General features: G+C 27.7%; 1 protein-coding gene and 1 long non-coding RNA gene across 2 annotated transcripts in view; one reads left to right on the plus strand and one right to left on the minus strand.

Moving 5' to 3' along the window:
* Positions 1–12,266, minus strand: part of LOC124420299 — an 83,725-nt gene extending 71,459 nt beyond the window's left edge. Inside the window, exon 1 of the long non-coding RNA XR_006941103.1 lies at positions 12,019–12,266. This is a non-coding gene — a long non-coding RNA (uncharacterized LOC124420299). The remainder of the gene's footprint in view (positions 1–12,018) is intronic.
* Positions 12,267–20,866: 8,600 nt separating this feature from the next.
* LOC124420369 lies at positions 20,867–21,438 on the plus strand. The gene has a single exon (XM_046952899.1). The coding sequence runs from the start codon at positions 20,891–20,893 to the stop codon at positions 21,143–21,145; it is 255 nt and encodes an 84-aa protein (XP_046808855.1). The 5' UTR covers positions 20,867–20,890; the 3' UTR covers positions 21,146–21,438.
* Positions 21,439–23,423: the final 1,985 nt, after the last annotated feature.

Consider the following 23,423-nt stretch of genomic DNA (forward strand, 5'->3'; position numbering starts at 1 on the left):
TTCTGTTCTAGTTCTGTTCTAGTTCTGTTCTAGTTCTGTTCTAGTTCTGTTCTAGTTCTGTTCTAGTTCTGTTCTAGTTCTGTTCTAGTTCTTTTCAAGTTCTGTTCTGATAGAGCCAGATAAGTATAATAATATGCCTCACACATTGGTATGCGGCATAAAAATGTCATCATATTTATTTGAATTGTGAAAAATCTGATCGTAAACTGCGGCAGTAATCAAAAAGCAGAGCTCGAGTCAAAGGTCGGATTGTAATAACGCCTTGTTTATACAGTATTTGTCAATAACTATTGTAAATCAAAGTTATATATCGTTGGGTAAAATAGCACACTTTTAGTATTCATTAAGAGGGATCATTGAAATTTAAGTATTATTGTATTTTGAATTATGTTTAGAACCCTGCTTCAAGATCTTCTTTACAACTTTTTGTATACAAAATGAAAAATTGTAAAAAAATATTATCAAACTGTGCTTAAAAACATCAAATATGTTAAGCACGTACCATAGGATATATTTTGGATTTAATAAATTTTTTGAATGAATTTCTTAGGAAATTTAAAAAAAAATAAATAAAAAACAATAAACGTAATTGATAGTAATCACCAATAAATTGTTGAAATCAAAAAAAAAACTGTTGCAATCGTTTAACACCCCACGAAGGTGTTCTTGCATTCAAAACTATGCAACAAGTACAGTTTGACACATTCTTTCAAACAAATAATACCACATACAATGTTGCAACACCTACAACAAACAAATCTTATAGAGATTTCCTTGACTATAAGAATCACAAGAAAAAAACCACCACCAACAAAGATTTTCTTGTACATACAAGACCTGCCGCAACAAGTAGAGTTTTTTTTCTAAATTTCTTGTGTGTGTGTGAGTTTTGGTGTAAAAGAGGAAAATCATCCCTAAAATAAAAGAAAAATTAGGGGTGGTTTTTCGGTTTTGTATACAGTATAGAATTTTCCAAAATGGGTATAAATACAGAGGTAAATTGAGCAACAGTTATACACTACAAGTGCATCGTTCCTCAGAGCAACATCCTAGTTGTTCTGAGGAAAACCTCAACTAGATGTTTTTTTCTGAGGAAAAAAGAACTCTAGTTAAATATTTTTCAAAATCAGCTTTAATAAAAAAAATTTTGAAAAAATCTAATTTTTTAGCAATCGCGGTCTTTTATCTTACGAGAGACACAAAACCTAGTGACGAACAACAACGTTATTAGTAGCAGCCTATCAAGCTTCTAGGTGTAACAACAGAGCCCTGGTTAAGTTTCGAAGCCTACTTCCAACTACTTAAACAACTACAACAAAACGTGCTAAAGGAAAAACAAATGAAGCAAGCAACCTTGGTGTTTAACTCATTCCCCCCCCCCCCCTCGCCAGAGCAAGAACGAAGAGAAGCTGTTGGTTTACTTATGAAATCCCGACTTTAAAAAATCAACACTTTTTGGTTCCATAAAAACAAAACAGAAAAAGGTTTGTTTGTGTTTGTTTTTTTCTTTAAAAAACAAAGCGTTAAAAAATAATTTTGTTTTTTATATTAATATCAACAAAAAAAGCTTTAAATTTGTATTCTTTTTAAAAGAATTATTAATTTTAAATTTTACTTTAATGTGATTTATTAAGTAATTTTTTTTAATTTTAGTTTTAAGTTTAAAAAAATCATTGTCTTCCTAATTATGATTTTTTATGTCTTCTTTAGATTTTAAGTTTAAATTTTAAGATTTGTCTTCCGGTTTGTTTGTTTTGCTGTAATTTAAGTTTTTAGTTTTAAGAAAAATTTTAAACATTTGTCTTCCTTTTGTAAATAAATAAAATGTTTAAAAACCACCCAAAAAAATATTATTTGTGTTATTAATTATTTTAGAATTCACTTTCGTTATTTTACATTTAGAGTTTAGGGTTTCTTCACTCGATTTGTATAAAATCTTACCCAAAAAGATGACAGTTAGCTTTGAAAAGTTTTAGTCATTACCATAATCAGAACTCAACTTAAAATACTTAAATAACTACGACTAAAATAAAAATTTAAGCCTAACTAAGTTTAAAGCCAAATTTAGAAAACTCAAGAATCGAAAAAGAACGAAACTGATACGCTCTACAAACACAAGTTTAAAACCAACCATAGACAATTTAAGAACCTAAAATTGCGAACAAACTTAGTAAGATCTAAGAACCAAGATAAGCTCCAAACTAAGATTATTTAAAGATTCAAGATCAAATCTAAACATACATTACAGAAGCTCATATCCTGAACAAAAATAAAACTGTTTTAAGACCTGAGATCAAAGCCGAAATTACACAAAAGAACTATTACAACTGTAATAGAACTGAACTAAAACTGAACTAGAACTGAACTAGGACTAAACTAGAACTGAACTAGAACTGAACTAGAACTGAACTAGAACTGAACTAGAACTGAACTAGAACTGAACTAGAACTGAACTAGAACTGAACTAGAACTGAACTAGAACTGAACTAGAACTGAACTAGAACTGAACTAGAACTGAACTAGAACTGAACTAGAACTGAACTAGAACTGAACTAGAACTGAACTAGATTTGAACTAGAACTGAACTAGAACTAAACTTAAACTCAACTAGAATTGAATGATTAAAACTGAACGTAGTCTTAATAATGTACGACGGACTTAAAGCAAACATTGCTATAAGATTGAATATAGAATTACATAATGGAATTTCATTACAGTTTGAATATGTCTAGGTTAAATATGTATAATTTAATAATACTTATTAAATATTCCTCTAAACATAATAAATTTCTTAGAAAATTTTAGAAAAATTTAAGAAATCCTAATAATTTAAATTTAATTGTCATAACACAAGCTACAATGAAGAATTTCATACAAATTCAAATAAATTAGAAAATAACCTTTTTAGAATATTAATTTTCAATTATTTTCCAATATAATTTTGACACTTATTATTATTGTCCAACAACAAACCAAAGACACTAAAAAACAGAATAAATTAAAAACTGATAACTAATTTTCATAAAATTCTTATTACCTGTAAAATAAAGCATAACTAATTATACTAAAGTTATGCTAACAGAATTATCAATTACCTTTAACCTTTAGAAAAAACACACACAAACGCAAACAAATTTCCCCTTTAAAAGAAAATTCCTTTAGTATAAATGAAGCAACAAGTAGAGAATACATAATGAAATTTCAACTACCTGTTTGGAAAATTTTAAAATTTACCCCTCATCTTCATAGTTTATAAGTGTTAGAGAGGGATGGACGATATTAGATAGTGTTTTCATTTATATATTCTTTTTATTCCTTGAAGAATTGAAGAATTTGTATAAAAACTCCAGCATTAGGCGAGAAAAGTATCATTCAACGATTTATACTACAACAGTTAACAACTCTTAACATTTTCAAGAATTCAAGAAAAAATGGCTCAAGTTTTGGCTTTTATACCTCCAACACCCAAGAAATCCAACAATTTCAATATGAAATCATTATTGAAAAATTGTAAAAAAGTTTTCATCAAATACAATGTCAACAAACAAGATAAAAAGTATTATGTCAAGACTTCAATCAACAATCTTCAACAAGGCTGCTTATCCGAAGAGGAACATCAAAATTGGCTAAATGAAAAATTAGAGTCCAAACAGCTATTAATGTACTAAATGAGGACTTGAAGAAAAATGTTCCAAGGAATTAAAATACTAATTTTATAATTAAACAAAATGAAAACATTTTACGCTTTAAGGGAAAGTGGCTTTAAAAGTTTCAATCCCCACACAACAACGTTTTCGTTTCGATGAGCTCAAATCTTTACTTTAACAACGAAAAGTATCAGTTTTTTCATCCCAAATCCCGACTTTAAGAGGAAGCTGTACTTGGCTGTAGACGTTTTGGTTTGTTTTATTGCAACGAAAAAGTTATAAAACTTTATTTTAAGAAAGAAACAAAAAAAGCTTTAATAATTAATTTTTAGGAAAATTTTTTATAAATTTAATTTTTTTATTATAATCAATGTCTTCCAATTTAGTTGTAAGTAGTTTTAGTAAGTTTTTAATAATAACTATAATGTCTTCCTGGTTTGTTTGTTTTGCAATTTAGTGTAAATATTGTAAAAAAATAATAAAATATATATCATGTATATAAAAAAGAAAAATTTTCAAGAGTTTTCGAAGAGAGAAGCTTAAGTTATACTTAAAAATATCTACCATTGAAGGTACATCTCTTTAAATCATGCAAAGCCTTAAGACTGAAGCTAAGCTAAAGCTTAAGAAGCTAATGACGAAAAATTGCAGCAAACTGTAGCAAAACTAAGGCTACATTAAGAATCGCGTTTGAAGTCCAACTAAGACTACATTGAGACCAACAATGGAAGCCAAAAATATGTACCATTGAAGGTACATCTCTTAAAATCATGTAAAGCCTTAAGACTGAAGCTATGCTTAAGCTTAAGAAGCTAATGACGAAGAATTGCAGCAAACTGTAGCAAAACTAAGGCTACATTACGAACCGCGTTTGAAGCCCAACTAAGACCATATTTAGACCAACAATGGAAGCCAAAGATGGACTACTTAAAGATCTAGGTTGGGCCTACGATAGAAGCTAATCTGAACTTATTTGAATACCTAAGATTGAAGCTAAACAAAGACTACTTCAATACATTTGACTGAAGTCAAACTTGCACTTGTACTTAATGAAATAAGATTGAAACAAGTTTTAGTCTTCTTAAAGAACTTTGACTAAAGCAAAGCTTGGGCCTAATGTTGGAAGCAAATATAGACTATTTAAAGAAAGAATATTGATGAATAAATGAAGCCAAACATTGACTTTGAAGACAAACTAAAACTAAGCCATACTTGGCTAACTAAAAGGCTTAAGACTACAGCAAAACATAGACTTCTTCAAGATGTTTGATTAATCTAATATTAGAACCAATAATGAAACCGAACTTGCACTGCCTAAAGACCTAAGATTGAGACAAATTCTAGACTTCTTGCTGATTTTTGACTAAAGCAAAGCTTGGATGTAATGGTGGAACCCAATATAGGCTATTTAAATAACAAAGATTGATGAAAAACTTACATAACTTAAAGACCTAATAATGAAGCCAAACATTAACTAATTTAAAGGTGTGAGACTGAAGCTAAACTTATTGAAATACCAAAGATTGAAGTCATACTTGTATAACGTAATGACTTAAGAATGAAGCAAAACATACATATATTTCTTCAAGATCATTGTTTTGTAAGAAACAATTATAAACTGTTTCAAGACTGAAGATTGAAGCCAAACTAAAACCACTTAAAGATCTAAGAATGAAGTTAATCCTAGACTATTTTAAGGCCAGAGACTAAAGCCAAACATAGGTGACTTAATGTTAAGACCTAAGACTGATGTCAAACATAGACTATATTAGGACCTCAGACTGAAGATAAACTTTTAAAAGACCAAAGATTGAAACCATACTTTGGCTACTTAAAGACTGAAGCCAAACATAGACCTATTGATGATGTTTGACTAAAGCAAAGCTTGGTGCATTTAAAGACCTAATGTTAGAACCAATTATAGACCAATTAAAGACCAAAGATTGAAATCATACTTAGACTATTTAAAAAACTAAGACTGAAATCAAAAAATAGACTATTTGAAATGCCTGATAATGAAGCTTAGACTTTATATTAAAACCAAACTTAAAATATTTATAGCGGGTTTTCCCTAATCCTTCACCTAAAGATTGGCCCTTAAAGACCTACAATAGAAGTTAAAATTTCACTAGTTTAAGATGTATGATTAAAGCCAAACTTGTACTTCTTAAAGAAAGAAGATTGAAAATAATTTTAGACTATTGAAAGACCTAAGATTGAAGCCATATTTAGATCACTTGAAGACCTAAGACTGAAACGAAATATAGACTTTTACAAGATTTTTGATTAAAGCAAAGCTTAAAGATTGATTAAAGACGTAATTTTAGACGGAAGATTTAAAGCAAACTTTGACTACTGAAAGATCTAAGGTTGAAGCCAAAGAAAGCAAACTTAGACTATCTAAAGATCTAAGATTGAAGCCATAGATTGAATGATTGGCTTGAGACTGAAATCAAACATAGACTTTTTAAACTCTTTATATAGAAGCTAAATTTTGACCACTTAAAGAAATAAGTTCGAAGCCAATCATACAATACTTCAATGCTTATGATTGAAATTAATCTTTAAGATCTAAGACTGAAGACAAGTTCAGATTGCAACAAAACCCTTCTGTAAGGTTTTGTTGCAATCTACTTGGAAAACTCATGATTGAAGCTAATCAAGAAGACTTACAACTTTTGTATGACTCCACAGAATGTTTTGACAATATCCCAGAAAAAGAAGTTTTAAAGAATAACAAAATGTATAGCAATCAAAAATTTATCATCCTGGTAAGTGAAATATGAAACTTATTTTGTGAGCACATTTCAAGCATATAAACGTCAAGTATTTCGATTACAAAATTTAATCAAAATAAATACAAAAATGATTCAGAACTAAACAGAATTGGAAATTATAAAAGTGTCTCAGATAAGGTACCATTTACTCCAGACAAACGGATCATTTATGATATTAATAGAAGCGCGTGTGTGATCATTATAATCGTTCGAAAATGTCATAAATGACTCGAATGTGATTAATAGTTTAAAAAATGCTAACTGGCAAGTTATAACAGATCTAGAATGAAATACTAAGAACTTCGTGAAAAATTAGTAACTTCTCCTAAAAAATTCATTAAATTTAATACTTCAAGCAGCTAAATGAAGAGGGAAAAAATTGAAATATCCATTAAAACATAATTTAAACTCTTTACTACATGAAGTATTTACAATGATATGATTCATCATAAACTAATTACAAAATTTTAACTGTAATATAATAAATAATTATCAGGTCTGAACCACATTAAGTGTCTCCCGTTTTATTATTTGCTAAAAAAAATATCTTAATTGCTTACAACAGAACTACTTTTGTTGTACAACAAAACGATCCTTAAAGGATACTCTATATACATTTCTAAAACAACTACCTGCTCTCAACCAACTAAGGGGAAAAACACTAAACTCCTACAAAAGCAAGTAGCACTTTAAACAAAAATTAATAATAACAATTACAGCAAAAAGGGGAAATGTAAAAGAAAAAATAAGAGATCAACAACAAACAAGGATGAATGTAACAAACAAGGATAGTAGACAGGATCAGAAAGTATACTCTTAAATATAAAAAAAGAAACTGGAAAAATCGTATAAATTCAGGATAAATTTCTAATATCAACAGCATTCATTCTTTTGAGTTTGAGCAATCAACAAGTATTTTCTTTACTAAAACAATTTTGTTTTCAAAATTAAAAATCCTTAAAAATGGCAAATTCTAAAATATTATCCTGTAGATTGGTTAAAAATTTTGTCAAGAAAATTTTAAAACAAAAATCATTGACTAAACATCATCAACATCAATTATCCGAAGAAGAGTTGCAGAATTTGGAAAATGAGCTGAGAGAGGCCTAATCATATCTTAACAATAGCAGCAATATGTGATCGTTAACCTGCAGCCCTAGGCTAACAATCTTCTCTGAAGTCTAACTCTTTTCTGAAGTCTAACTGAAACAAAACCTTCTTTCATCATGTGATTTATCATTAACATTTAAAACATTATGTTTAAACGAAAAGTAATGTATTTGTCTTCATTCTCCCAACAAAATCCCGACAATTTTATGGTGAAGCAAGTACTACTGGGTTTTTCATTTTGTTTTTGTTAAAAAAAACGCTTTAATTATTTTGTAACTTAACTGTGATTTTTGTTAAATGTAGTAAAAATTTGTATAAAAAAATTAATAGTTTTAAGTAAAATCCATGTCTTCCATTTAGGTATAAGTTTAGGTTTAAACATTTTTAATTTTTAAGTTTAGTTTTAATGTCTTCCTGGTTTGTTTGTTTTGCAATTGTAAATAAAATATATTATTAAGAAAAATATTTACATGTTTTTTGCTAAATTTTTGATATTTTTTTTTTTTAAATTTTGTTGAATTGAAAAATTGGGAATACATACCCAGCAGTTCGACATGGAGTCAATGCAATCAATGCAAAAGACGATGATTTCTAGCCATCTGGTTATCACCAATTCGTCTTTCGTCACCGTTGTACTCTTTATAAAAGAGAGCTCAGAAGTATCTCCACTTTAGTGTAGAGAAGAGAAAATGGACACTTTAAAAACAAGCTATTTGTCCGTCTCTTCGTAATCTATGGGGTGACGATTGACTTCCTTATAGGAGAAGCACACCTAGACAGTGGATAGCTAAAGGTAGTGGTAGTTTAAAAAGGATATAGCAATAAGGCGTCTTTATCTGATCAATGAGAAATGTAATGTCCATAAACTGCTTGAAACTTCTACCAATTATTTCAAATCCTTTTTTTCATGATAGAAGTGAAATAAATTTGAAATATTAGAAATTTGACAAAAAGTGATCATCAAAATCTGATCTCGCTTGTATTTTGTAAAGAAAAATAAGGAGATAATTGATGTTTTAAATAGAAAATTTGTAAAGTTAGCGATCGTTGACGTTCCTAATTGTTTAAGCCTTTAAAATATTTGACAAAAAGTGATCATTAAAATTTGATCGTGCTTGTATTTTGTAAAGAAAAATAAGGAAATAATTGATGATTTAAATAGAAAATTTGTAAAGTAAGCGATCGTTGACGTTGCTAATTGTTCAAGCCTTTAAAATATTTGAAAAAAAGTGATCATTAAAAGCTGATCTCGCTTGTATTTTGTAAAGAAAAATAAGGAGATAATTGATGTTTTATATAGAAAATTTTTAAAGTTAGCGTTCGCTGATGTTTTAATAGGAAAGGCAGCGTTTTTTAAAAGTCTTTATAGAATTTGGCGATCATACAAGTGACACAGAGTGATCATCGAAATTTAATCTAATATTTTTAAAAAGAAATAAGAGATCACTGATTGTTTATAAAAATGTGTTTTGTAAAGATAGAAGATGGAAAATGGCTGATATTTTATATAGAAAAGTTACAAAGTGGACGATCACTAATGTTTTATGTAGAGAATTTGGCGATCGTTGACGTTTTTTTAAAAAATAACATTAAGGAAGGCCGCGTATTTTAAAAGTCTTTATAGAATTTGGCGATCATATAAATTTTGACACACAGTGATCATCTTAATCTAATCACAACCGATATTTTGTTAGGAAAAGTAGGAGATCACTGAATGTATAGAAAATTGTGTTTTGTAAAGAGAGAAAATGGAAAATCGCTGATGTTTTATATAGAAAAGTTATAAGGTGAAAGTGAAGTTAGCGATCGATAACTTTTTCAATAAAAGTAATCACAATCGCTGAAGCTCTAATAGGAAAGTAGAGGAAAGTAGTGTTGGAGATAATTGATTTTTTATATAGAAATGTTGCAAAGTAAGTCTGAAGTATAAAAGTGATTTAGTGAAAACCTATAAAAGGGGAATATTTGCAATTTCATACTTCTTCAAGCTTCAAACTTCTTCAAGCTTCATACTTCTTCAAGCTTCATACTTCTTCAAGCTTCATACATCTCAGAGCTTGGAGTAAGTGAGAACTAATAAAAGAGGACTTTTCTGGTGCTTTTTCGTTCTTCAAAAGGTACTTTAGGAAAACCAATAAAAAAGGGCTTTTTGGTACTTTTTCGTTCTATAAAAGTTATATTTTGAATTTTCTATAACATTGAACCTATAAACATGTAAACTTCGGATTATGTAAGCATGCAGAACACGAATTAAGTGAGAACTTATAAAAAATGAATTTTGTACTTTTTCGTTTTTCAAAAAGTACTTTATGAAAATCTACAAATTAGAACTTTTGGTACTTTAGGAAAACCAATAATAAAGGGCTTTTTGGTACTTTTTCGTTTTACAAAAGTTACTTTTTGAATTTTCTATATTATTGTACCTATAATCGTATAAAATTCCGATTAAGTGAACCCCTATAAAATGGGTCATTTTGTACATTTTTCTTACTTAAAAAGGTACTTTTTGAATTATTTAAAATATTTATGACATTGGCGGTAAGCATTTGCATGCATACGTACATATCAATACTTAAATAAGTACTTACAAATAAGGAGTTAAAAAGTATTTTTGTTTGTAAAACAAAAAAGTATTCACACAATATATAAATCTGTGGCTGTTAGTTCGCTAGTTCCTGTCTTAATGACGACACACTAAACGTTTTCAAAGAAAAGCAAATTTTTTTTCTGTGTATTTGAAAAAACAATTACAAAACAGAAGCAAAACTTAAAATCAATTACTTACTTATCATTACTTACTTATCATTATATAAGTCATTATAAGAGAACTTAAAAGCAATATAGACGTCAAGTAATAGCAATTGAAAAGTAAGTGTTTATATAAGTACTCGTCTTTATCGAGATTTCGCTTTTGGGTATAATGATTATCAAATGATTACAACTTTACAATAACAAGTCAACACTTTAGAAAACTGTATCATTAAGTCCTGCTAAAGAATGAATTATTTAGACTTAACAACATTTGAATATCAAACTCCAGAAAAGCAAAATTTGAAACTAGACATAAATACATTTAAAACCCTATTTTTTCCAAATTTGGCACAACTTTTAAATTTTTTTTAAAAATTTCAAAAAAATTACTAAATTAAAAAAAAAAAAAAATACAAAATATTTTTCTTTTTCAAAAATATATTTTCTTATATATTTTTTAAAATTTATTTACAATATTTACACTAAATTGCAAAACAAACAAACCAGGAAGACATTAAACCTAAAAATACTTAAAATATAAACTTAAACTAAAATGGAAGACATGGATTTAACTTAAAACTATTACATTAATCTAGAATATTTTTTTACAATATTTACTACATTTAACAAAAAATCACAGTTAAGTTACAAAATAATTAAAGCTTTTTTTATGAAAAACAAATTGAAAAACCCAGTAGTACTTGCTTCACCATAAAATTGTCGGGATTTTGTTGGGAAAATAAAGTCAAATAAACTACTTTTCGTTTAAACAAATTGTTTAAAATATTAATGATGAATCACATGATGAATGATGGTTTTTTTTCAGTTAGACTCCAGAAACCTTTTTCGAACAGGAGCAAGATTGTTAACCTAGGGCTGCAGGTTAACGATCACATATTGCTGCTATTGTTAAGATATGATTAGGCTTCTCTCAGCTCATTTTTCAGATTCTGCAACTCTTCTTCGGATAATTGATGTTGATGATGTTTAGTCAAAGATTTTTCTTTTAAAATTTTCTTGACTAAATTTTTAATTAATTTGCAAGATAATATTTTAGAATTTGCCATTTTTAAGGACTTTTAGTTTTGAAAACAAAATTGTTTTAGTAATGAAAATACTTGTTGATTGCTCAAACTCTAAAGGATGAATGTTGTTGATGTTAGAAATCCTGCCTGAATTTATACGAATTTTTTACTATTTTTTCGTTTCTATACCTAACTTATAAGTACTATCTTTGTTTATTAGCCTTTTAAGGATACTTTTGTCCTTGTCTTTTAGTCTCTTTTTTACCTATTATATTTTCCCCTATTTGATGTGTAAGTTATCCTTGCATGATTGTTAAAGTGTCTACTTGTTTTTGTAGGAGTGTTATTCCCCTTAAATGAGAGAGACGCAGGTAATTGTTACAAAAATTTTCATTGAGTTTCATTTATGGATCGTTTGTTCTAACGCAAAAACTGTGAGATGGTATAATAAAGGAGTTCTAGCTAATATGATTGACTAATACTAACTAAATAATTCTTTATTAATTTACGGTTCAAATCAATGATTTTAAGGAGTTGTTGTTTGTTGAATATTAATTTCCATTCAATAACAATTTTCTACTAAATATGTAGTAAAAGTGCCGTTTCGATACTATATTTATCTCTCGAGTAAAATCGCTTTGAACATTTAATGACATTTTGTTTTTTTTTTTTTTAATAAATTTTGATAAAAATACAAAAAAAACTTACCATCTTGTTTTTCTTCTTCTTTATAAATCCACATTCAGCACATAGTTATTCCAAGTCCAAAGCTCTATAGTATAGAGTATAGTGTACTCTTTCAGCAGCAGATTAAGTTCGATTGTTTTTTTTTTTTCATTATTTTGTTTTTTCACTTATTTTCTTTTTCCTCATGTTTATATTTTCGGTTAGGGGGGATGATGTTGGTTTTAAATTTCCCTTTCCCCCGTGTATACACTACTGACTCTATAGTCTAATACAGTCTAACCTATAGTCATTCTAGTCTCATGTCTAGTCTATAGTTTAGTCTACAGTCTATAGTATAGACTATATAATAGTCTAGTCTATAGCCTAGTCTATAGTCCAGCCTATAGTCTAATCTACAGTGTAGTCTATAGTCTAGTCTATAGTCTAGTCTATAGTCTAGTCTATAGTCTAGTTTATAGTCTAGTCTATAGTCTAGTCTATAGTCTAGTCTATAGTCTAGTCTATAGTCTAGTCTATAGTCTAGTCTATAGTCTAGTCTATAGTCTAGTCTATAGTCTAGTCTATAGTCTAGTCTATAGTCTAGTCTATAGTCTAGTCTATAGTCTAGTCTATAGTCTAGTCTATAATTTAGTCTTTATAGTCGATAGCCTGTTTTATGGTCTAGTCTGTAATCGTGCCTGTAGATTAGTTCATAGCTTATTTAATAATCTAGCCTATAGTCTGGTGTATTGTGCAGCCTATAGTATTTTCTATAAACTAGTCTATAGTCTACTTTATATTCTAGTATACAAGTTATTCTATTGTCCAGTCTTTAGTGTTTTTTATTATAATCTATAGTATACGCAAAACCTACTAAAAAAGTACAATACTACTTAATTTTCCATCTCTGCCTTATTTCTCTCTTCACTTTGCATATTGTCTCTTGTTTATGCGTCTCATTTACATTTATTGTTTTGTTAGGCACTCAGCTACGTTTATTGTTGTTGTAGTTTTTTGCTTCTTTTTTTCTTTTAGCAGGCATTGCATGACAAGCACATTTTTTTAGGATTATAATTTTTAAACACAGTTTTCACTAATTGTTTCATAAGTTTTTGTTAATAAATTTATATTATTTTATTATAAACACTTTAAATTTTATTGTGTATGCATTTTTTTGTGATTTTAACAACTAGAAACTAATTAAAAACGCGATAGAAGTTTATTTAACTAAGAATAATATGAAGCCGACTTGTTTATTGCACTAAATAAAAACACGAACTAGTAAGTAAAGGGAAAAATTGAAACGAAGGAGAATGAGTAAACCAGCGAATAAATGATGTATTTGGCAAATGTGTGTGTGTGTTTTGAAAGAGTGTGATTGGCATTGACATTGTTATTGTTATTGTGATAAATTATGTTATTGGATGATGTATACACGGTAAGAAATTTATGCTGAATTATTTAATATTAAAAAATTATTTAATATTTAAAAAAAAATCCCTAAAATTGAAATAAAAATATCTTATTATTTTTGTTTTTCTTTTTTTAAAAAATATTTATTTTTTAAATTTTATTTACAATGTTTAATATAAATTGCAAAACAAACAAACCAGGAAGACATTGATCTTAAAAACTAGAAATACTTAATATTTAAACTTAAACTAAAATGGAAGACATGAATTTTACTTAAAACTATTACATTAATATAAAATATTTTTACATTTTTTTCGACATTTAACAAAAATCACAGTTAAGTTACAAAATAATTAAAGCTTTTTGAATAAAAAACATAATGAAAAACCCAGTAGTACTTGCTCCACCATAAAATTGTCGGGATTTTGTTGGGAAAATGAAGACCCATAAACTACTTTTCGTTTAAATATAATGTTAGTGATAAATCACATGATGAAAGAAGGTTTTTTCAGTTAGACTCCAGAAACCTTTTTCGAACAGGATCGATATTGTTAGCCTAGGGCTGCAGGTTAAATGCTTTTAGGATCACATTTTGCTGTTAAGATATGATTAGGCCTCTCTCAGTTCATTTTCTAGATTCTGCAACTCTTCTTCGGATAATTGATGTTGGTGATGTTTAGTCAATGGTTTTTCCTTTAAGATTTTCCTAACAAAATTTTTAACCAATTTACAGGATAATAATTTAGAATTTGCCATTTTTAAGGACTTTTAGTTTTCAAAAAAAATTTTCTCAAAATTAAACTACTTGTTGATTGCTCAAACTCAAAAGTATGAATGTTGCTGTTATTCGAAATTCTAACTGAATTTATACGATTTTTCTCTGGTTTTCGTTACTATATTAAATGTATTCTCTGTATTTATTTCTATTATCTTACTGAAACACTTCTCTCCTTGTCCCTTTCTCTCCTTTAGTTTTTCTCCTATTTATGCAGTTGTTTTTGTAATCATTTTATGTTTGTAGCAAACATACAATTGGGTTTCCCCTTAATATGTTGAGGCAGGTAGTTGTTAAGGAAATTCCTGTTCAATTTCATTGATGCACTGTAACTTGTACGTTAGTAATTTAATTCTGATTTTTAATAATTAGGATTTTAGCAAAATATGTATTAGAAAAAGGAAAACAAATATAGATCATGATTTCACGTATGAAGTCAGTCGTTACCTTGTTGAAATAAGTATTTTATTCCTTGAAGTTTTGAATATGGTCTCAGCCTCAATGCTTTTTGAAATTTTTAAACACATTCGTTGCATTGGAATGATCATATATGAGCATACTTTCTAATCAAGTCATTTGTGAGTTGACATTCTTGTCGTTTTAGAGTCATTTTAGAATCATATTTAGTACCCCTATCCTCAACTTTTTTTAAATAGTCTTTAATAAGCCCCACTTCCGATTAGTTTCCACTCCGTTTTCTATCTATTTCAAGTCATTTGTGAGTTGACATATTGGTCGTTTTAGAATCATAAAAAACTGGTTTTGATCTTCCGACTGATAGAAATAGATTAACAATATAATCTTATAAACATCTGGATAATCTTTTTATAATCATTTTTAATTTTGTTGTTTTTTTCCAACTGCTTAAAATATGATTAAAAAAGAATTTTGAAAATTATCATATTTCAAACACTAGGATGTTCAATTTATGATTGCTAAAAATTTTATTACAAGTTTTTCATATATCTGGATCAATTTCGAATCAATTTTTAAGCACGAAACTTATTCATCACTTTTAGGTCATTAAAGAGAGTCAAAAAAGACTCAGTTTACTGGATGATTAACCAGCAATCTTACAAATGCTAACTGTTTACAATTAGTTTCAATATTCATCCAAATGTTGTTCAAGTTTTGCTTGAGCTAAAGCTTTGTTTCAGTTCGAGTCTGTATTGGTGATCAATACAAGTTCTTACTTATTGTGGTCTAAGATCGAAAATCATTATGTAGATTATGTAAAGCTTCTGTATTAATTCCTCAAATGGCCTAAGCTGGGCTTTAATTGTTGGTCTAAGTTTTTAGTCAATTGTGTACCATTATTTAATAAGAGTTTGATTTCAGTCTTAGGTCTTTATGAAGTTAAAGTTTGTCTTAAATCGTAGAGATTAATGATCTGTGTTGTTTTCAATCATGGATTTCTAGAAAATCTAGATATTTAGCGTGAGATTAAGTTTAGCTTTATTCAAGACTCCTCAAAGAGTCTTTTATTTTCATCTATCATGGGTCTTTATGTGAATATAGTTTGGTTTCTAATACAGTTCGATTGTGTCATATATGTAGTCTAGATTATGCGACTCATAAGTTATCTTATTCTTTTTGGATAAATTAAAGACATTTTTTATTAATTTTATGAATTTTGTATATAAAATTTTATTATTTATTTAATTATATTTTTTTATACAATATTTACATTAAATTGCAAAACAAACAAACCAGGAAGACATTAAACTTAAAATCTAAAAAAAAGTTTTTCTAACTTAAAACTAAATGGAAGACATTGTTTTAAAACTAAAATTTAAAAAAAAAATAATAATTTTACTTCTAAATATTTTACAAAAATCACATTTCAATTAATCCTTTGAAGCAAGCGTAGAGTACCCAATAGGCAACCAGGAAACAGCTATTTATCGTTGTTTTAGCCAAAAGTAAAATCCGCCCAAAGGTTATAGGTTATCACATAGTTTTAGTACAGATTTAGACTCTCTTAGGGAGCAAAGTGCTAAGCACTTAGATAAAGCGTTAAAGTTTCATTTTTTCTCCAGCAATTTGTTTAGAATTCTAAAAATTCATTTAAATAATTTTGCTGTTCTTCTTCCGTCAAATAGCAGACCTGATTTAGAATGTCCATTGAAGGAACTGGATGTCGTAGTTTCAAGCTCTTGCTGAACTCTGCTTTAGTTTTATGTGTTTTTATTAAAGTTTTTAATAATTTAAAAGGTTTTTGTTTTAAAGCAAATATTTTACTTGCAAGATACATTTTGTTAATGGAAAAAAATTTAAAAAATTTTCTAAGATGTTTTAAGGAAAACCTCTAAAAGTTGAGTGATGTCTTAAAGTTAAGTTGTAGCAGAATTTATACAGTTTCCTAGATCTTACACGATTTTGTAAATCTCACCAAAACATCCCTTATTTTCTATTTTTACTTACAGTGTGTCAACTAAATGTTAATTCTAACTTTATTTGTTGTTATTATCAGTTCTTAATCTAAACAAATTGTTGTTGTTTAAGATCCTTTTTTCTCTTGCTTGTTTATTTTTACTTGATCTTTTGTTTATTTTGGGAAAATTTTTTCCAAGAAGCAGGTAGAAAAACTTGTTGCTTGTTAGAGAAACAACACAACAACACAAACAAAGTGGTTAATCTTTTGCTTTAGATCTCTCTGAAGAATATTTTATACTCATTTACTTGCTCTCTCTCTACACCTACGCTCTTTGTTTGTTTGAACTCAAAATTGCCATAAATCAAACGATCAATGATCAGTCTCTCTAAAGAATATTTTATACTCATTTCCTTACTCTCTCTACACCTACGCTCTTTGTTTGTGGGAACCCAAAATTGCCATAAATCAAAGGATCAAAGATCAATTGTCATTGTTACAATAACATCTAATATTGAGTTTGTTTTGTTTTTAGCAAGACAAGTTTGTGCATGCTCGATTTTGAAAATAAACTAAGTAAGAACAGTTTATGTTAAATGCAAGATTCATAAAACAAGGATTATAAAACAAAAATCCTAATAAAACAAATACTTATGAACTATTCAAACAAGACAAAATTGTGCATGCTTAGACAAATTTCCCCTACTTTCAGATGCACAATGAAGACATGCAAAAACATGTTCAGATATTGAAATGAATTGCAAAGAATGCAATTATTTTACAATAAACACAAAACCTTCACTACTCGATTACATTACGCCTTATTTTGAGGCCTATGATAACTAGACTTGCACGTGCATGTTCAGATTTTCAAAATATTTATAATTAACAAACAAACGTAAACTTTCCCAGGCACTTCATAAAGAAACTAAAAAACCTAGAGAATTTCAACATCTAAACAAGATGAAACATGTTTTTGTTTACAAATTTCTTTAGTGAGGACTTGCTTGAGCAAGATGAAGATTTTTCAACAATTAAAGCAACAATTTAAACATCTAAACATAACTAACTAAAAGAAATTTCACAATTTTTTGTAAAATATTTTCAACAACCTGCTCTTTGACAAAAACATTCATGAACATGTTTAAAATTTCAAAATATTTACAACATTTTACACAAACAACAGGATTTTAAGGGGTATTTCACAATCTACACTTGATATACATATGTACATAGAAATGATTTTATAACAGACCTGCTCATGCATGTTTAAACAACAACGATTTGAAACAAATTGCTTTTTGATAGTAGCTTGCATGAACATGTTTAAAATTTCAAAATATTTTGAAAGTGCAACAAGATTTGTTTTGCAATCTAGACTTGATTGAACATGATTTACAAGTGGTTTTATAACATTTGCTCAGCAAAATAGAGACTTGATCGAGCATGCCTCAAACATATATTTTACACGTGCAGCTAAGTTTAAAAGGTATAACTGTATCTATAGGTTTTTCTTCAGAGAAATCTAAAACTGTGTTTAATATGTTTAAAAAGAAATTTGGAATTTTTATTAAAATTTTCTTTGAAAATAGAATATTTTTTTTTTTAAATTTTGTTCTGGACAACAGTTTTAAGATAAATTTCACTTAAAGAAAACATCTTTTAGAAAAATTTTGTTCTGGACAATATTTTTAAGATAAATTTTCTTTAAGAAAATTTCTTTTAGAAAAACTTTACTTAGTTGGTAAAAAAATGTAATTTCTCATCATAATTTTTATAAAATTTTGCTCTTTCTCTCTTTTTTATGGAAATTTTCTATAAAATAAGATGAAAATTCTTTATAATTTTGGTCTCTTAACATTTCTATAGAAATATTCTTTCTCAACAACATTTCTAATTCAACAAAAAATCTATAGAAATTTTCTCTCTCAACAAAATGTTTATTTAAATTTTTTCATTCAACAACATTTCTATAGAAAGTTTCTCTCTCAACAACATATTTTTATAGAAATTTTCTCTCTCAACAATATTTTTATATACATTTTCACTTTAACAACATATTTCTATAGAAATTTTCTCTCTTAAGAAAAATTTTTATAAAAATTTTCTCTTTCAACAATTTTTCTATAGAAATTTTTCCTCTCAACAACATATTTCTATAGAAATTTTCTATCTCAACAATGTTTATATAGACAATTTTTTTCCCAACAACATTTCTAAAGAAATTTTCTCTCTCAACATATTTCTATAAAAATTTTCCCTCTCAGCAACATATTTGTATAGAAATTTTTTCTCTCAACAACATATTGCTATAGAAATTTTCTATCTCAATAATGTTTATATAGAAAATTTTTCTCTCAACAACATTTCTAGACAAATTTTCTTTATTAACTATAATTTTATATAGAAATTTTCTTTCTCAACAACATATTTCTATAGAAATTTCTCTTTCAACAATTTTTTAATAGAAAATTTCCCTCTCAATAATTTTAATATAGAAAATTTTTCTCCCAATAATATTTCAATATAAATTTTCTCTCTCATCAAAATATTTCTATAGAAACTTTCTCTCTCAACAATTTTGTTATATAATTTTTCTTTGTCAATAACATTTTTTGACAAATTTTCTCTCTTTACAAAATTTATAAAGAAAATTTTTCTTGCAGCAACATTTCCATTAAAATTTTATCTCTTAACAACATATTTATAGAAATATTCTCTCTTAACAAAATTTCAACTATTCCAACAATATTTTCATAGAAATTTTCTCTCTTAACATTTCTTTAGGAATTTTCTCTTTCAACAACATTTTCATTACAATTTTCTCCTTAACAACATTATTACACAAATTTTCCCTCCCAACAACATTTCTATAGGAATTTTCTCTCTCTCTCTCTCTGCACAATATTTCTATTCAAAATTTCTTTTCCAACAACTTTTCTACACAAAATTTCTCTCTCAACAACAATTCTGCGGAAAGTTTCCCTCTCAACAACATTTCTATGGGAATATTCTATTTATATTATCTCTCTTTGCAACATTTCTGTAGAAAGTTTCTCTCTCATCTACTTTTCTACCCAAAATTTCTCTTTCAAAAACAATTCTAAAGAAAGTTTCACTCTCAACAACATTTCTACAGAAATATTCCCTCTCTTTACAACATTTTTGTAGAACATTTCTCTATCAACTACTTTTCTATCCAAAAATTTCTCTTTCAAAAACAATTCTAAAGAAAGTTTCACTCTCAACAACTTTTCGGGGGGAATATTCCCTCTCTTCACAGTATTTCTATAGCAAGTTTCTCAACAAAATTTCCATAAAACTTTTCACTCTCAGCTAAATTTTTTTTAAAAATCTTCTCTTTCAACCAAATTTACACAGAAATTTTCTCCCTCAGTATAATTTCTCTAAAAATATTCAACAACAGTTCTCTCTCAGCAAATTTTTTATTATTATTATAGAATTGTTTAATAGAAAAATTTGGTATAGAACAAATTTTATAATAAAATATTTCTAGAGAACAAATTTTATATGACGATTTTTTAATGGAACAACTTTTATAGGAAAGTTTCTTATAGAACAAAGTTTTCGTATAAACTTCTATAGAACAAATTTTATAAGAAACTGTTTTCTTTAAAAAAAATATACAAACATTTTTCCATAAAACAAATTTTTTTATGATATTTTTCTATAGAACATATTTTATAAGAAAATATTTTTACAGAACAAAATTTTTCTTAAAAAATTGTATAAGAATATTTTTCTATAGAACAAATTTTATAAGAAAATATTTCCATAGAAAAAAATTTTTACTAAAATTTTCTATAGGAAAATTTCAAATTTTGTTAAGAAAATTTTTCTATAGAACTAATTTTATCTATAGAAAAAATTTTATATGAAAATCTTCTATAAAACAAATTTTATGAGAAAAATTTTTATTGGCAATAGAGCAACTTCTTTCCCTTTATTTTCCTCTTTACAAAATTTTCTTAACTACCCCTCTGTTGTTTGCTGTTGAGCAATTTTTCTTTTTCTCAAAAATTCCCAACTACATGCTATGAATGGTTAAATTGCACCAAAAACCAAAAAAAAAAAAAGATCAAAACTGCAGGAAAATCCCTGCTGTGCTCAAAGAACTACAGGTAATAAAAGCAGAAAAACCCAAGCAAGTTAAATGCACAAAATATTCCTTAAAGATTAAGGACTAAAAGAGAAATCCTTGAATTAACAAAAGAATAGAATTTTTGCAAAATTCCCCTTACTTCACTGCTTTTCAAAAATCGTATAAATATGCGATGAATTTTGGAAAAACACATCAAACTCGTTCAACAACTCAACAAGTAAACATCAAAATGTCTTCTGCCGCTGCCAACTTCAACGACAACATCATCTTCGCTGCCAACAAAATGACTTTGGTCAAGAAATCTGAATACACACCTTCAAAAGCCTTAAAGAAACTATACAAATCATTGAAAAAGATTTTTGTACAAAAATCTACTCAAACTAAGGATATGCCAGTAGTCTACCAAACCTGTCTTACCGAGGAGGAACATCAAAATTATCTAAATGAATTGCTAGAAGCTGAAGCTGAATCCTTTGCCGCTTAAGAATTGAAACAACAACACAAACTAAATTTCACTGAAATATGTGAAGTGAAGATTTGTTTGGGAACTTAACATGGAATTCAAGAAGTCTTACAACAACTAACTTAAGTCGGGTATGACTAAAGCAACTGCTTCGAAAAAGGGTCTTATAAGGTCGACTACTCCAAGAAATATTTATGCTGTTTTCCTTATTCTTATATAAATAAGAAAATAATGTGATAACAGTTGATGCAGAAAGTTATTCAATATTTATAATTTTTTTATAAAAAAAGTTACAAAATAAAAATTATAATTTTAACCAATTTGTTGTTGTAATTTATTTAATAATATTTTCAATATTAAAGCAGTTTGTTGCAACCTTTTTATGCAATTTATTTAATTAGTTTAAAATATATTTTTGAAAAAACAAAAGACTTAAGAAAGAAGCATGATAGCACATATCAGTGAGTAAAACTATATTCTGTCTTTCAGTGCACCTCAAACTATAATTCAAAAATAGATCTTAGGAAGTAGCATATACAAACACCATTTATAAGCGATCACACTATTTTCATTGTACATTAGCCCAGACAAAAACCATAATATTGAGCTACCAGATTAGTTTACTGGTTGTTTAAATGTGAGCCATATATCCAAGACAATAACTAATGTGTTGAACTAACTAACTAACTAACTAACTAACTAACTAACTAACTAACTAACTAACTAACTAACTAACTAACTAACTAACTAAATAACTAACTAAATACTAGTCTATAGTCTAGCCGATAGTCTATAGTCTAGTTTAAAATCTAGTCTTGTCTATAGTCTAGTCTAAAATCTAGTCTATAGTCTTGTCTATAGTCTAGTCTATAGTTTAGTCTATAGTCTAGTCTATAGTCTAGTCTATAGTCTAGTCTATAGTCTTGACTATAGTCTAGTCTATAGTCTCTTCTATAGTCTAGTCTATAATCTCGTCTATAGTCTAGTCTATAATCTCGTCTATAGTCTAGTCTATAGTCTAGTCTATAGTCTAGTCTATAGTCTAGTCTATAGTCTAGTCTATAGTCTAGTCTATAGTCTAGTCTATAGTCTAGTCTATAGTCTAGTCTATAGTCTAGTCTATAGTCTAGTCTATAGTCTAGTCTATAGTCTAGTCTGTAGTCTAGTATATAGTCTAGTCTATAGTCTAGTCTATAGTCTAGTCTATAGTCTAGTCTATAGTCTGGTCTATAGTCTAATCTATAGTCTAGTCTAGTCTATAGTCTAGTCAATAGTCTAGTCTATAGTCTAGTCAATAGTGTAGTCTATAATCCAGTCAATTGATTAAACTATAGTCATGTCTATGGTTTAGTCTATAGTCTAGTCTATAGTTTAGTCTTTAGTCTAGTCTATAAATTAGTCTGTTGTCAAATTTATTTAAATTATCTGGAAAATTGCGAACTGTAGCGTGTGTTAATCGGGAGCAAGTGATTCTGTTTGTTGATTGTTATACTTTAAGGTGTGGTGGATCCAGCTACTATAGAAGAAATTGTGCTCAGTATAGTGACAAAGAGTAAAACTAATGAAATTGTTAAAGACTTATAAAAAAATCCCATGTATAAAAGTTTGTCCTACCAAGATTTTTAATTTGTACTGTTACCCTGGCAACTCGGTTTAATTGGTTTATATATGATCTAGTATGATTTGCTGTATATTTGGATTGTTGTCTTAGCTAAGTGTTCATCAAAGAGACGTGGCAGTACTGTTAGATGCGTTTAAATGATCTCTTTGAATAGGTTGTTAAACTAGCTAACCATGAATATGGGATGGTCGCTAATACAGTGCGAGAATGTAAATGATAAGGCAGGTTACTGTTGGAAAGTTTGAGAATACATAAATCAAGAAAATCTAAGTTGAGTTGGAAGATTGAGTTTGCAACGATTGCTAAAAGTGGACTTTTAAAAAGTACATCAAATTTTCAAAAATATTAAAAAGAAGTAAGTAATTTTTATAAAATTTTAATTAATTTGTTACTCAATCTTAAAATTGCAATAAATCTTGATTTTAAAGTTAATGTATACAAAATCTTCATTTTATAAAAGAAATTAACTCATTGCATGTAATATAATCAGAAAACTAATTACTTTCTTATATAAAATACCCAAAAAAAACTGCTCCTAAAAAACTCCCCATATTTCCTTTTTAATTACAACAACTTGATGGAAAAATGACATCATGTTTGTACAATAAAGTTGTACAAAAACTCAAAATATTTTGAACTTAAACTGAAAAAAATGCATTTTATTGTTCCCTTTATTGA

The sequence above is a fragment of the Lucilia cuprina genome, chromosome 5, assembly GCF_022045245.1.
Source record: "Lucilia cuprina isolate Lc7/37 chromosome 5, ASM2204524v1, whole genome shotgun sequence".
NCBI lineage: Eukaryota > Metazoa > Arthropoda > Insecta > Diptera > Calliphoridae > Lucilia > Lucilia cuprina.

Bases quoted from the DNA above. Each gene is read 5' to 3' on its own strand.
- LOC124420369 (XM_046952899.1), top strand. From the start codon at position 20,891: ATGTCTTCTGCCGCTGCCAACTTCAACGACAACATCATCTTCGCTGCC.